The 14,556-nt window shown below is 42.6% G+C and overlaps 1 protein-coding gene across 3 annotated transcripts in view; it reads left to right on the top strand.

Annotated features, from left to right (window-relative positions):
* grm4 (glutamate receptor, metabotropic 4) overlaps positions 1 to 14,556 on the top strand; it is an 88,563-nt gene that overhangs the window by 54,495 nt on the left and 19,512 nt on the right. For all 3 annotated transcript variants that reach the window (XM_037490365.2, XM_037490364.2, XM_037490363.2), the window contains exons 4-6: positions 12,162 to 12,297; positions 12,468 to 12,622; positions 12,879 to 13,019. In XM_037490365.2, the coding sequence (XP_037346262.2) occupies positions 12,162 to 12,297; positions 12,468 to 12,622; positions 12,879 to 13,019 (432 nt within the window). The remainder of the gene's footprint in view (positions 1 to 12,161; positions 12,298 to 12,467; positions 12,623 to 12,878; positions 13,020 to 14,556) is intronic.

The raw sequence follows: 14,556 nt of genomic DNA, 5'->3' as shown, positions 1-14,556 counted from the left end.
TTCATGTGGTTTCACCTGTCACATTATTGTACCGAATGATTCACGATCAACTCTGCAGGGATTATTATCGAAGTGGTAATTCTCTGTAATTAAAGTTTAAGGACGGCGGCAAATGAATCTTGTGCAGACACACAATTATTTGCACATGTGCTTGGTGACCCTGGAGTGAGTCCTCGGCCTCCTGCGACGCCCTTTTGCCCTGTTCCCATAATCATTTCATCACGCGGCAGTTGTCACAGATGTCGCAAAGTCCCAACAATTTCTTCCAAACTGTATGCTCCCTCTAATGGAACATAAATTCAATTTCATTCCTGCACAAGCACCTTGAAGGGTCAATTTGGAAGCGATGGAACGGCGCCCTTGTGTTAGCGAGACCACGACGGGGGAGGAATATGGGATTCGGTGCGTTGTGCGAGGTGGAATTGTGCACTAACCAACCAGTGACTACACGGGACAAGCAATCTCCACAAGCTGGATGTTCGGGGCTGAATTGGATGTAAAGATAAGTGAATGGATGCTGTATTTGCCACAGCATTTCCATGTGGTAATGGGCTTTGTATTGTGTATACATTTTATTTGTTTCCTGCCAAGACTTTGGGCCGGCGTTGGTGATTCCAGGTGTTTCCACGGGAAACGTTAGACTGGAGCCCTTTTTTTTTTTGGATTCATGCGGGACCGTTTGGGGGGGGGGGTTCTCATTTTATTGTGAACGAGGAATAGCGCAAGAGGGATTTAGCCTGGCGGGAATCACAGAATTCAATTTCGACATTATGTCACTTTGACTCAGGGCGTGTCATTTCCATTACAAATGACAATGCGCTCGCCCAGTGCTGGGGAAGAGAGAGAGAGAGAGAGAGAGAGAGGAATCAGGATTTGAAGGCCGGGGGGAAAGGGAAACGGTTGCAGCATCTATAGAAGCAGTTGTTTGATCAGCCAGCAGCAGGGAAGCTGCTCTGACTGTGGAATTCCTCTTACTCATTTGTTCTGGGGAAGGTTTGATCAGAACAAATCTCTCTCTCGGCCGTTCGTCGGCCAAAACAAACCAAAAAAAGCAAAGGATTTTTTAAAGGTTTTCTCGCCTCTAACAGTATGCAGGTGAGTCAGTTGCGGAGGAGAGCGGCGGGATATTGTTCAGGGATCGTTTCTCATCTCGTACGGATTAAACCCGCCGCGCAAACAGAGCCGGCCCGCGACGTCGAGGGTGTCAATCAATGGCGGAGGCTCCGCCGGGTCAACAGTCTCAGCGCCTGTGTTTACTGATGCAAAGTATCGGCGCAAGACGGCCTGGTGGAACAGAGGCGCAAACCGGGATCAATACGGCAGCTATCATCGTTCTCCGGGGGTTTATTAATGGCTTCGCCCAGAGAGAGAGAGAGAGAGAGAGAGAGAGAGAGAGAGAGAGAGCACTCGCTTGCATTTAGGGAACCAGCACTTATGCAGCTCTCCTCCCATCAATCATCACGGCGCAGGTCGCCCTCAGCAGTGGTCCAGCTACTTCCGCCCACCTCACAACAACGAACCCCCCCCCCTCCCCCTCCACCTCAATCATGTAATGAATGGCATCAATTTTGTGGCGAGGCTGCCAAGATATACAAATGATTCCGAATGGGTCGCAGTCCAAAGGCTGGAAAATGTGCCGGGCTGAGTTTAATTCACCTGCAGGCGGCTCAATAGAGCTTTCATGAATTTTAAAAGGTATATCCACCTGTGCAAGACTGACAAGAGGATCAGTCACACAGGATGCAGCCATGAGGCACCAAGCACTGCACCCGCGGGTGCCGCCTGTCCTCGTGTGCAGTCGAAGGAGGTTCCCCGTCGACAGGAATCGTTCCCACAGAACGCGCCGCGCGGTTCGGGACGGAGGCTTCGCCGCTCGCCGTGGCTTCGGGTCACACGTCGTGGCTGCGTTACCAAACGAACGGTTCCTTTTTCCCGTCCGTCAAAGACCAACAAAACGAGAATTAAGGGTCTGTTTGACTCATTTGAATCAATGTGGAGGAAGAGAAGCGGTGAAATATTTTAGTGTCATTTGATGAACTGAAAGCAGGGACACAGGCCCTGTAACGCGTGGCTCTCAGATGAGACTGTGGCGGTACCGTGTCCATGGGACTTTCCCACTTTAACTCACATTGTAGTGCTGCTCAACAAGGTCTGATCCACCTGAAGGGGACACGAGTGACCCCCCACCCCTCCCCCCCGGGCCTCTTCTTTCACCATCGTGATGCTGCTGCACAACCCGGCAGAACCCGCAGCCGCTTTTCAAAGAGTCCGTTGAGCTGTTTGAAGATGTATTCCCATTTAAACATACGTCATCTTGCTGGTACTAAACAAAACAGAAGCATTCATTGAAATCTGCTGGTGACGCGATGAGATAAAAAGGGCCATTCGTTATCTTGGAAATGAGAAGCGTGTTTTTAGTGATTTACCCCAGTTAAATCCCAGAGTTATCTGTTGAACGTACTGAGTAGTGTTCTTTTAGTGCAGAGCTGGGAAAAGAACAATGTCTCCATTCCGCTGTGAATTCTCTGCAGAGTTCTTGACAAGGCTCGAAAGAAAAGGCGGCCATCAGGAAGTCAGATCTGAGTATGTGTGATTGTGGAACTCGAATATCTGTCTGCATGCAAATGAAGGTTCCTTTTTCCCCAAGAAAAAAGAAGCTACTTCCTCTTATGCCTCTCATTGTGTCTTTTACCACGAGTCTCTATCAACAGGAAACATACGAAGCAGTTAGCTAACATTTTAATATATGTAATGTTGCAATAACTTTAATAGTTATCATTAAAGCTGGGGTTATAAGATAAACCATATTTGTAAGTAGGCACTGATCACATTCCAATTTTATAACAGAGATACGGCAAATCTATTCTGCACATTTAGCTAATCCAAATGATCTTTTAGCACAATACTCTGTCACAGTTTGCCTTCGGTCATATGTTGGGATATTTACTAAATTATGCGTATTAAAAAGAAATAAGCAGATGAAAATAGACTGCGCTGGCTGAGGGGTTGATATTCCGTGTCTTCAGGAAAACATCAAAATGATTGAGTTTTAAACTCCCGTCGTTATCTGACTTCACTCATGCTGTTGATTCCGTTCATACCGAGTAACGCTTTAACGGAACCGTTAATTAATCAACCTGAGCGGTAGCGCGGAGATTAAAGGGTGGTACCGGGGGACGTCGGGGGGGATGCCAGGGGAGGGAATCCGTCAAATCTCGCAGAAAAGTTTTTACCTTTAAAACAAAAACTGCTGCTGCCATTGCGTATTGAAATATGAACAAATAAATGTACTCTCTAAAAATCTGAAACATACAAATTCAGATACGTGGGATTATTTTGTGTATTATGAAGATCAGGCTCCGAAGGTGCTGAAGGAAACGGCGTTCATGTCCAGCTCTGCAGTATTTATTGACTTTTGCGAGCAGAACAAACGGGTTTGTTCGCTCCGTCTCGTAGAGGAAATGTTGATGCGAGAGATTTAAGGGGAAATGATATCACTGTCGCATTGAATCCTTTTCATCTGGATTCTTTGATGCAAAATTGGTTTTGTGCATCCGAGCACTCAACAACATCACAAGGTACGAGAAATGTTTTCCTTTCTGAACACTATCCTGTTCCGGGGGATTCTTTTTGTCTTGTGTTCAACTATGATCTCAACAGTGCAGTAATTAGACCCCCATTAACCCACGTCTATCTTAACACACACAAATACATTACAACATAACTGCTTGGAAACAACATTATCCAGCAGCAGTCCAGCAGCTCCCAGTCTCATTGGTCTCATTGGGGCTCTTGGTAGCATTGATTTCAGATGTATTTTTCCTTTTCATGTTAATCTGGGAACGTGAACACAATGGTGCTTTAGCTTATTGCTAAGGTCAGCCGCTAGCAGCGACTGGCTTTTGGGATGCTTTCGGGGTTATTTGGAACGTACGCCACGCCAACAGAAGTGTTCTCGGATAACCAAAGAAACCTCTATTCGTCCCACGGGGGAAACGAAGCTCCGTACTAAATTCAATCCGTCCCGTATGTGGTGGGACATTTCAGTCAAAGCTACACGCTTTTACCTGCCGATGACTCATTAGAACAGGAATCCATTGAGTACATTGGCGTCAGGTCGGTCTGTGGGACGATGACAGTCGAGCTCCGCTGCCGCTGGGAGCTGCCGCTGGAAGCTGCCGCTGGGAGCTGCCACGGCGCTTTGTGGGAAACCGCTGTGTGTGCCGCTGGGTTTCCTGCCGCCACGTTTAACAGCTCGCCCAAGTGCGGCTGCTCGAATCCACACATGTGGATCAGGTTTTCACAGCGAGTCCTATTGAGCAATAAAAGGGACTAATTAGAACAATCCAGTTTTTTAATTATTTAAATTACGTCATTCATTCATATGGTGAGAAAACAGCTGTTAACACATGCTGTGAACGCTCACTAAGGCAAGTGGTATTAGATTGGGTTGAGTTGTTACTGTTAATTGATGGTTGCCAAAGTTCTGTAATAAAGGTTGATTTGTTACATTTAAAGTGATTTTATGAGTAAATAAATCGAGCCGTAAAGCTTGAATTAGCACTTGAATTGTTGTGGTGACATGAACTTAACAAAAAGGCGCAAAATAAAATATTCTAAATACATCGATGCAAAGTAGTGATTAAGGGTTCCACTTTGTAAGACTAACAGTCCTAGGAAGGAATTTGAGTTTTTCCATTTTTTTTGCCTCAAAGGGGAAACTGGGAACAGCTCTGTGACATCAAACGTATCCTCTCACAAAAAAGCGCTCTCTGACGGTTGTCCCGGAGGGGGGAGTGAATGGAGATCCCCGGTGAAAGGTTGGTGTATTGAGATGTGCGCAGCCTCGAGGAGGAGCTTTTGTTCAGGTGTTTTCCTGAAAAATACAATGAAAACAAAGCAAAACAAAATCTTGTCAAGATTTCCCACACAAACGAGTCGGTGTCGGATTCAGGATATTTCTAAGCATACGGAGGATGAACTTAATATGACCCGCGTCACGGGGCCCGCTAAAGCTGCATTATATAAATCGATATAAATCAAATGCATCATAAAAACATCGTATACCTAAAACTGAAAGTCAACCAGTCGATTAGAAGATGAAAGCAGCTGCGTTTAATTGGTGGGGTCAGAGGTCACTCGTTTAGGACAATCGAAGGCTCGGTCTCTAGGGTTCAGGAAAGCAAGCAAGCTCTCAGTCTTGAGGTTGCTCTTACTTTCCACCCCTTTGCAGTGTTCCTCCAGGTCTGCATTTATTATGCATAACACAATTCTTAATGTGATTTCTACAACCCAACATAACAAATTTACAAGATGGTTTGTCGCCCACATGTTTTACCCATATCTGTGCAGTTATCACTTGGCAGCACTGTTTTCTCAGCAGCCTGGAAGCCTAACGGCTCGGTGGAAGCTCCTGTGCTCCCTGGGCAACAGGTCTCTCTAATGATGGGCAATTATGCTTGTGGCACGTCAATTACGCTGCAAAAAGGCTCTAAAGCAGCTGTGTATCATTTTTTCTGTGCTATTGCTTATCTCTTTCCACTCACGGTATCTCTCACAATAGAAAAAAAAAAAACACCTGACATTTTTTGTGGGTTCACTTAGTAAGAATTACTTCTAAACAACAAACAACAAGATGACCTTGTTTCTACAAACATCAGAGAAGAGCAGCAAGTGAAATTCAAGAATAATAGGAATCTTTCTGTTCAGTGTCTCCTCCTCATGAAGCCGGTTTATTCTCATAATTTCAATTAACACCTTTTAATTGTGAGCATTGGTTCTTTTTCCGCCCAGGGCAGGTCAGAGGGGTGAAAAACAATCTTGGGGCTTAGTGTGCGGACTCAGCTCTGCTCGTAGCCTTCCTGGAGAGAAAGGTTGCCGCAAAAGTCAATTGGTTTGATTGAAACCGCCTGCCTTGCTTCAAAGAAGAGTTGAAAGATACACTAGAACTTTATTAAGCCACCTCGTTTCTTTCACTTTGCGCTTTCAAGGGGGCTTGAAATAAAGGGAATATGTCAAGCCATGCGCTAATGGGATTTCTCTGGGGATTAGAGATGCACCGATCAATCAAAATGAACAGAATTGGATGATTTTCAGCTTGTTTCCGCCATGACCAATGACCAGTCCATCGATCTCGGATACAGCCAATTCATTCCTGCTAAAAATGCGAAAGCACAGCCGGTGGCAGCAATACGGACAGTAAGAGAGCACATGTCCACGTGAGTAGTTCACAGTCGCTGTGCGGAAGGCAGGAGGAAGCTATACGTCACGGGATTGGGAGTTCATTATATTATCACACTAAAGTATGTATGAACATACTGCTGAATTTACATAAAAGCTGTCAGTTCTTAGGAATGAATGGAAGCGGCAGCTCGGATTGATGACATTTCAGAAGAGCAGACTGACGGCTGTTATTGAACTCAGATTTACTTGAATGGGAAATGGCCGACCTCCATTACCTCCATTCAACGATGTGAAAATGTTGAGGGGTGATTCATTCCACCACTTTGTTCTGACGTTTTAAAACCTTACAGGGATTAGCTTGATGGAGGCGATAATAACTAAAGGTCAAATTTGAAATGTTGATACGTTTTGACTCCTCTCCCTTTTAGCCCGATCCAAAGCATATTAAAAATGAGGTCATTTTGATACACCACACGGTTGTCATCTTTTTTTTACCTCAAACTTATTTTCATGTCATTGCTTACTTTGTGAGGCAATAGAGCCGACATCATGGGTGTTATTTCCAAAGCATTTTTCTGTTTGAAGTTTGAAAGTCAGAATTGGCAGAAGGGACTTGGTAAGTGTAACTGCTGTAATTTGCCATATTTGTGAAAATGTATCCTTTTTATCTAAACAAGATGGATGGAGGTAATGTTCTGTTTTATTTGTTTGCCAAAGAAGAATGAAAGAAGTCATTTTCTTATTATGTTATTTTACATTTCAATGTGTACCACAAACAAAGAGGGTGTGCAATGAAACCTGGCATCGGACTGAATGATTAGTTAGCGGTTTTATTTTAGATGTATCTTTGCTAAACGTGAATTATCACATATCGCTGATGTTACATTTTATTTAACATTTAAATTCATCAAACCACTGGAAGAAATACACAATACCAGTGTAGATGATGGGACAACAGTGAGCAGATGAATACATTTTCAACAGACAGGAAGGAGACTGATTGAGACGGAATGATTAACATTACATAAATAGTTGTAGTACCTCACGCGTGTACTCACACAGACTCCTGAATGATTTCAGAAGCTCTGTGAATCCCAATTTGTGAGGAAGAATTTGTGTGTTGTAAAAGCAAAATGACAAAAAAGTTAAATATCTACAAAAAACCTATTGTGTCCTACAGAGCGGCCTCTGAAGAATCATCCGCAGTATCTAACAATAGTCATTTGTAAATGGTTATCTTAAAAGAAATATATCTGCTCTACAATCTAATATGAAACAATAGTCTACAAAATAAAGCTACCTGTTGTGTATTTACACATCCAGCAGATAGATAAAAAAAACATTTCCTTCATCATGTTCTTCAGCTAGTAAAACAACCAGGAGAGTCCTGAACTAATACCTGGGTCCTAATTATTTCTGCTTTATCCCCAACTTCATTCACATGTAATTAAACCCCAAATTGATATGAAAATATTGATTATTACAAGTTTTTAACAAACAAGGCTCAAAAGTAGTCACTTATTTGTCCATCGGTGGTGTTTGCATCCCTCCGACTCGGACAGCTGTGTCAGAAAAATATCTGAAACATGGCGTGGGGCAAATTAGCGCTGTTAACATGAACGTATTAATCTATCCGATCAAGGTGGCCGAGATTAATGCGAGAAAATATTTTAACGTAGTTAATGTACCTTCGTTTACTTACTACTACTACTTACTACGATTTACTTCCGGAAGTAAACCGGAAGTAAACCGCGGAAACGAAACGGCCGCTAGGTGCACTCCGTAACTAAGTGAGATGGAGAGAGCTTTTAGCTTTGGAAGTAAAACAAACACAGGAGCGACATACAGCGGAGAAATGTGCACAGGAATGACTCCACGTTTCAACCGGAAGGGGTGAGTGACGAACTGACCACTTAAAGCACCGCTATGCTAAGCTCGGTGCTATGCTAAGCTAGCTGCTAGGCTAAGCTAGCTGCTATGCTACTTCCACCTCAACATCTAACGTTACGCTGCGCAGCACACAATTTGAAGACGTCCGTCTAAATGTGGGGACATTGTTGGCGCTTCAAACACAGCCGTTAAATGATGGAGGGTTGAGAGCAAAGTGCACGAGGACAGTTCAACATGTTCAACATGTTCCACCAGGTGGAATTCTGCCTCTAAGATGAACAAATGTGTGTAGTTTTGTGTTTAAAATAACATTTAGTGATTACTCATTACTTGTAAGATCAAATCTATTGACAGCCCTCTTTTAAACATACATAATTGTGTTCATATAATATAAAAAGACTCCAGCTGGTTGTTGACATCTAGAGCTTGAAAAAAACTAAATAAAAACCAAAGAGGAAGTCAACACAGTACTTCAAACTGGTTAATGATTTACTTGATTTCCTCCACAGACTAAACACACAAAAGGAAATGTTTAATAATGGGGCAAAGATGTACAATTAGGAAACACGATGGAGCGGAGACAGAATAAATTGCCTTTTCAGTCTTTTGCACCATCGTGTTCCTTTGTTTTAATGGAACTGAGCGCGGACACAGCGTAACAGATTAAAGTCTAGCATCAGCCACGCTGGAAGATGTGTCTTAGAAATGTATTTAAAAAAATAAAATAATGGCTTCGTTTGACGGGAGTTTCTTCTCCGGCACGTCGCACTCACGGAGGAAGAATACTCAGTGTATACTTGACAAGAAGAGAGAATCATTTGCAAGAGGTTGTTATTTCAAATCTCCTCACACATCCACGAAACAACCTCCTGACGCACAGAAAGCCAACAGCAAACACAGGATTCCTCTTTGTGTTGTAAATACAGTGGGGAGGTAAAACCGTCACAGAAAAAAGTTTCTTTCTAGCTTCAAACGGTTTCTCAGGATCCGGTTCCCCACTTTTGAATATGTTGTCTGTTCGTTACTTAAAACCTTGCATGAACTTTTGCGACTTTACTGCGGTTCACATTTCTTTTGGAAAACTTTAGTTCAGATGCGAAGGACGTGGTGAATAGTTCACACATGTCCTTCTCAATGTCATTCTACCTTCATTAATTAAAGGTAAATATTATCAAAGTCCTGTTGACATACGTCCCCACTAATCTACCCACAATTGATCGTTACTGCTGATTCAATGCTATCGGTATTCGGCATGAGGACGTCTTTGTCTTGTGTCTTTTTTTCTGCACTCAAATTAGAGCTCAGAGAAGCATCACTGACGGTTTCAAGGGAATTAAAACATTTTTTTTCTTTTTCCAGGACTGCTGCAAGGTTAGCCTGCTCACTGATGTTCTCACAAGTCCTTTGAGCCGTTGCTGATGTAAGATAAAGGCACAGTGAAACAAAAGACACTCAAGTTCACGTTTAAATGAAACGCTTCTGTCACTCCTGCGGAGTTCATGTGCAATACATAAAGAACACTCTATACTGAATACATTCATGCATTCTTATAATGCCTAATCTTGTGGTTAATTAGAATTTTGAACATTATGGTGGCCAGGAAACATAAAACACACAAACGTAATGTTTTTGACAACTTCCAACATATAAAGCTGATAAGACTTGTTATTTTGATGGATGTAACAACAATTAGTCCATTCTCGTTAACATGTCTGCGCCTGTCCTGGTGCGGCAGCGTTTTGTCAACATTGTTAACACTTTGTTAAGATGACAAGAGTTTAGTGCTCCACTGGGTCATGTGAGAACCTCAAAGTGAGGATGTGATTTGCATGGTTCTGTCTTATCTAAACCAGTTTGAGTTAGCACCTCAAATAGACGATAATGCGGCATGTTTGAGTCAACCCGACAAGTGGGTCATCGGCTGAAGTGATGAAATTCCTCAAGGCAAAAGCTCCGTGCAGCAGTCCTCCTTAAACTAAAGGATGATGTATACCAAAAATCCCTTAATGGATCAAACACTCAATGCACTTCCTGCTCAAAAATCATCCCAAAAGGAAGAATGTGTCAAAGAAAACTTTCAGAAAACAGAAACATCCAGACACAGTTTTTTTTTTAACAGCCTTCTCTTAAAAAGGCTGGGACAGAAAAACAGTCCGTTGATTCACAGAATTAAGAAAATCTGAAATTTGCAAGTCTTTGATCATTGTGAAAAACATTTTTACCCTCCCACCGCACCACGTTTTCCCTTTTTGAAAACTACATTTAATACAAAGCAAAATAACCCCACTTTCCAAAAGGAACACATTCAAATGGAAACACCAGAATGAATGAATGATTGACACAAAGCCAAATGACACTTTTTCTGGCATTTCCTCTGGTACGTCTTGGCACTAATCCTGGTGGAATATGTGTATTCCAACATTGGTCACCCTTGCTAAAAATATATATCTCTTAATCCTGCAAGCAGCAGGTTTTCTGCTTTAACATATTTGTAAAACTATAGTATGCAAAATTAATAATGTTTGCCATTGCAGTACGTGTTCCTCTTAATATGAGCCTACAGCCTCTTTTTTTCAGGATGTGGGATGGTAGAATTTTTTTTTATTGCAGCTAAAGAAATGCTCAAAAGGGGAAGAGAAAAAAACAACAAAAAAAACAAAAGCCTGCATGACTGAGTCGATTTTCGATGCAGTGATGATCATTCATTCATAAAGATATGGCCTAAGTGGGTCACACAATACATTCAGTGTGTTGATTTGCTGCTGTCCAGCCTTTTTCCTGCCTTTTTGTTTTTTTAGTTGTTGTTTTTTCTCGCATAATCAAGTCAAACCTGAGCTTAAGAAGAAAGAGACGCTGACTAAATCTTTTTCATGTGCAGTCGTATGTGCTGACAAAAGAGAAATTTGTAGCGGTGCAAGGGGGTTTTCTGTTGGAAGGAATGCCTTCAAAAACTCATTAGCTATTGAAGCCCATCATTCTAAAAACTGGTCTGTACGCTGCTCTCACTGCAGGATTGTTGCAGTTGTCTTATTTTGGTTAGAGATTGCGTTATTGGAGTACAAGGCCAAAAAAAACAACCTAAAATACAAATGATGGAAGCCTTTCTGCTGTTGTTTTTGATGTGCGTTAGCTGATCTGATGGAGAGGAAGGGGTTACTTTAATGAAGAGGCTGTTAATTGTTTTATCATTTAATTAGTTGTTTCCTCTGAAGGCTTTTTGGAAAAATATAATAGGGTCAATCTTACTTTAACTCACTATAAATAATGATATACACAGTTTTTTTCCCCGACTCACAACCGACCTCGGTATTCAACACTGATAGGGACGGCGTGTCTCTACTGTATACAGGCTTTACTTGTACTAAGACATACCTTAGCTGTGTCCCACTGTCCTGAGAGCTGCAGGATGCTGAGAAAATTCATTCTAAATCCCCCCCGAGAAAATCCTGTTGAAGAAGCACCGGAGACACTGCTTCCACTGCAGAAAACATATCCCCAAATCCTTTTGTTTGTTGCTTTGCGTACTTTTCAGTGTGCCTTTGCGAGGACTCTGGTTGGAATGATGTTGGTATTGGGGCTGTGCTGCATTATGGGTCAGGGAGCGGTCACGTTGGCATGTTTTCTATTCAGCAGGTGTTGGACCATGTGACGAGACGTTAAATGCAAAGACATCTTTTACTGCATACAAAAAGCATCGACTGGAACCACCGCTGGTCATTTAAAGTTGGAATGTTGATGAGTAACTATAGAAGTTCCGTGAATGTCTCATTAAAATCCAAACACAGGTAAAAATAATCGAGAAACAACTTGCACACATCACATTCCCAATCGCTACACAGCATAGAAACCCTCAGAGTGCTGTTTCTTTCTTTCAGACAGCAATTATTCTGCCCTGTTGGTCAACGCAGCGTTTCACCAACACAAATCTCTCCCTTTCATTGCCTCGCCCAGCATGGTTTATTTTTACCTATATTACATTGAAATTCAGCTCAACACAAACATATAACAGTGATATCTTTTTTTTAAAATGAGGTAGTATTCTACACTTTCCTTTAAATCCTCACTAATTCCTTCTTCTGCGTGTTTAGGGGGTGTGTGCATCTCCCAGTCTGTCAAGATTCCCCGGGAGCCCAAACAGGGGGAGTTTGACAAGGTCATCCGACGCCTCAGAGAAAACCCGAATGCGAGAGTTGTCATCCTTTTTGCCAATGAAGACGATATCAAGTAGGTGGAAATGGCCGCAACAACACTTGAAAAAAAAACAACACGATGAAAAAAAAAAAAGAAGAAATGAGTAGCAAACCTGTCCGTTCGCTGTGTAAGACAAAAACAAAAATAAAAAGAAGTGGAGTTGACCTTCACCGTGGAAACATCTGTTTCTTCACCTTTTGCAGGCGGCTGCTTCACGCAGCTAAAAAGGCCAACCAGACGGGTCATTTCATCTGGGTGGGCTCGGACAGCTGGGGCTCAAAGATCTCTCCGGTTGTGCACCAGGAGGAGATGGCGGAGGGCGCCGTCACCATCCTGCCCAAGCGCCAGTCCATCAAAGGTACAGAGAGGAGCTTTGTGCTTTGTGCTCTCTGAAGTAAAAGCATGTGCATGTTTCAGCGAAGCCTTTCATGTGACGCAGGGATGAATAGACAAACCGTTGTGAGGCCTTACTATTGATGACATGATCATTGAACCAAAGATGTCATCTTTAATCAATTACACTGTAGAAAACATCAGAGCTGTGGTTCAACATCTGTACCAATGTTCTTGTTTTTTACGCTGTGTGGTCGATGACAATGAAATGCTCTGTTCAGGGTTTGACCGTTACTTCATCAGCCGGACGCTGGAGAACAACAGAAGGAACATCTGGTTTGCTGAGTTCTGGGAGAACAACTTCAGCTGCAAACTCAGCCGTCATGCCGTGAAGAAAGGGTCCGGGCTGAAAAAGTGCACGAGTAAGTGGAAACGGCTGTTTGACTGTACTTTTGTTCAAACTTTTAAACAAGGTGAGAACATTCTTTCTTGTCTTAAGGGACACATTTGGCTCAGGATGTGTTTTGACAGCGTTGCCCAGTTCTAAAAAAAGAAAGCGAAGTAGAGCAGCTATCCATTCGACCTGTTAACGGTTAATGTCACAGCTCCTTTCTGGGCTTTCACACTGTAGCGTGTTTACCCACATGGCGCCAACGAGTGCACGGCTCCATGCGCTCGACAGCTGTGGAGGACGCAATCTGTCTTGAGGAAATGCGTTTCTTTTAAAGATGTAAACACCAATGAAGTGGTAGAACACATTAAACAGATGAGGGATGAACGCGCTGTCTCCAGGCAGAATTATCCTTTGTCTTAGTTAAAACTCTTTCCTGCAGTGAAAGTGACCAATAAGGACAGTGTTTGATGTGAGAATTATTTGGGTATCATGTGAGAACTATTATTCATCTTTTTTGTTCGTTAAATCGACCAAAGCAATCAACTTTTGTTAAATACAATGAAGAAGTCTTGCACACGTCGACACTCGTAAGCCAACAGAGGAAGGTTCTGGCAAAACTGCACACAATCAAAACCGTTGTGCAGAAAATGACTGAATCCACTAGAGGGGAACAACAACTTTTCCTGGAGGTGGGCTTCAAAGCCAACTGCTTGGCAACGTCTTCACTAAACACGGAGGGTTATCGGTCCTGTCGGGAAACGCTTAGCTGGATAAGCTAATGATGACGGATGAGTTTGTCGCCGGGTGGTGACTATCGGCGAGCTCCTCGGCGCTGGCGGTCTGATCGGCGCTCCGGATAACCCTCAGAACGCCGGTTTAAGTTCTTCGCTATAAATGAAGTGTTGCAATACACGCAGCGGTTTAAACGCAGAAGCTTTTGGTCTCGCATTTAAAGAGTTTCACGGATCTGAACCTGGAGTCATAAGAGAGAGCGTTACTGGGACATGTACCCGTGTCTATATTATTTTATAAGAACAGTAACATTTTTACAGTGGAACCCACGTCAGCCATATTTTAAAGGATACATCCGGAAATACGATCTATTCATCCTCCTGCGATCCGGGTGAGTTACACTAGTAGCAGCTGACCGTGAAACAGCAAAGGTGTTTAAGCTCTTTTCTTCCTGCAGTCGTTCTACGGCCCCACAAATTAACTTTTTCAAACTTTGAAGCCTTTACTCACAAACCGATGCTTGAGTCTATCAATCAGCCTTTGCGGAGCTCAGTCTGATGCCACAAAATGATTCATGCATGTTTTCATATATGGAGTCGTATTTTCAGATAACGTGGAATGATGAATACAATTTAAAATTTAAAGTATCGCATTATGGTTACATGGTTTTGTCCATTCAAGGCAAGAATGAGCTGAGTTTATTTATACATCTCGGCGAGAAGGCCATTCAAATCAACTTACATTAAACATCAAAAGAATCTCATTAGACACCATTAAAGCATATTGATAAGCCAACAGAATAGAAACAAAGAAACTGCTAAAATAGAAAAAAG

This window comes from Pungitius pungitius, chromosome 8, assembly GCF_949316345.1.
Source record: "Pungitius pungitius chromosome 8, fPunPun2.1, whole genome shotgun sequence".
NCBI classification, from domain to species: domain Eukaryota; kingdom Metazoa; phylum Chordata; class Actinopteri; order Perciformes; family Gasterosteidae; genus Pungitius; species Pungitius pungitius.
The sequence above is the reverse complement of the archived record's forward strand: the minus strand, read 5'-3'. Positions and strand labels throughout refer to the sequence as shown.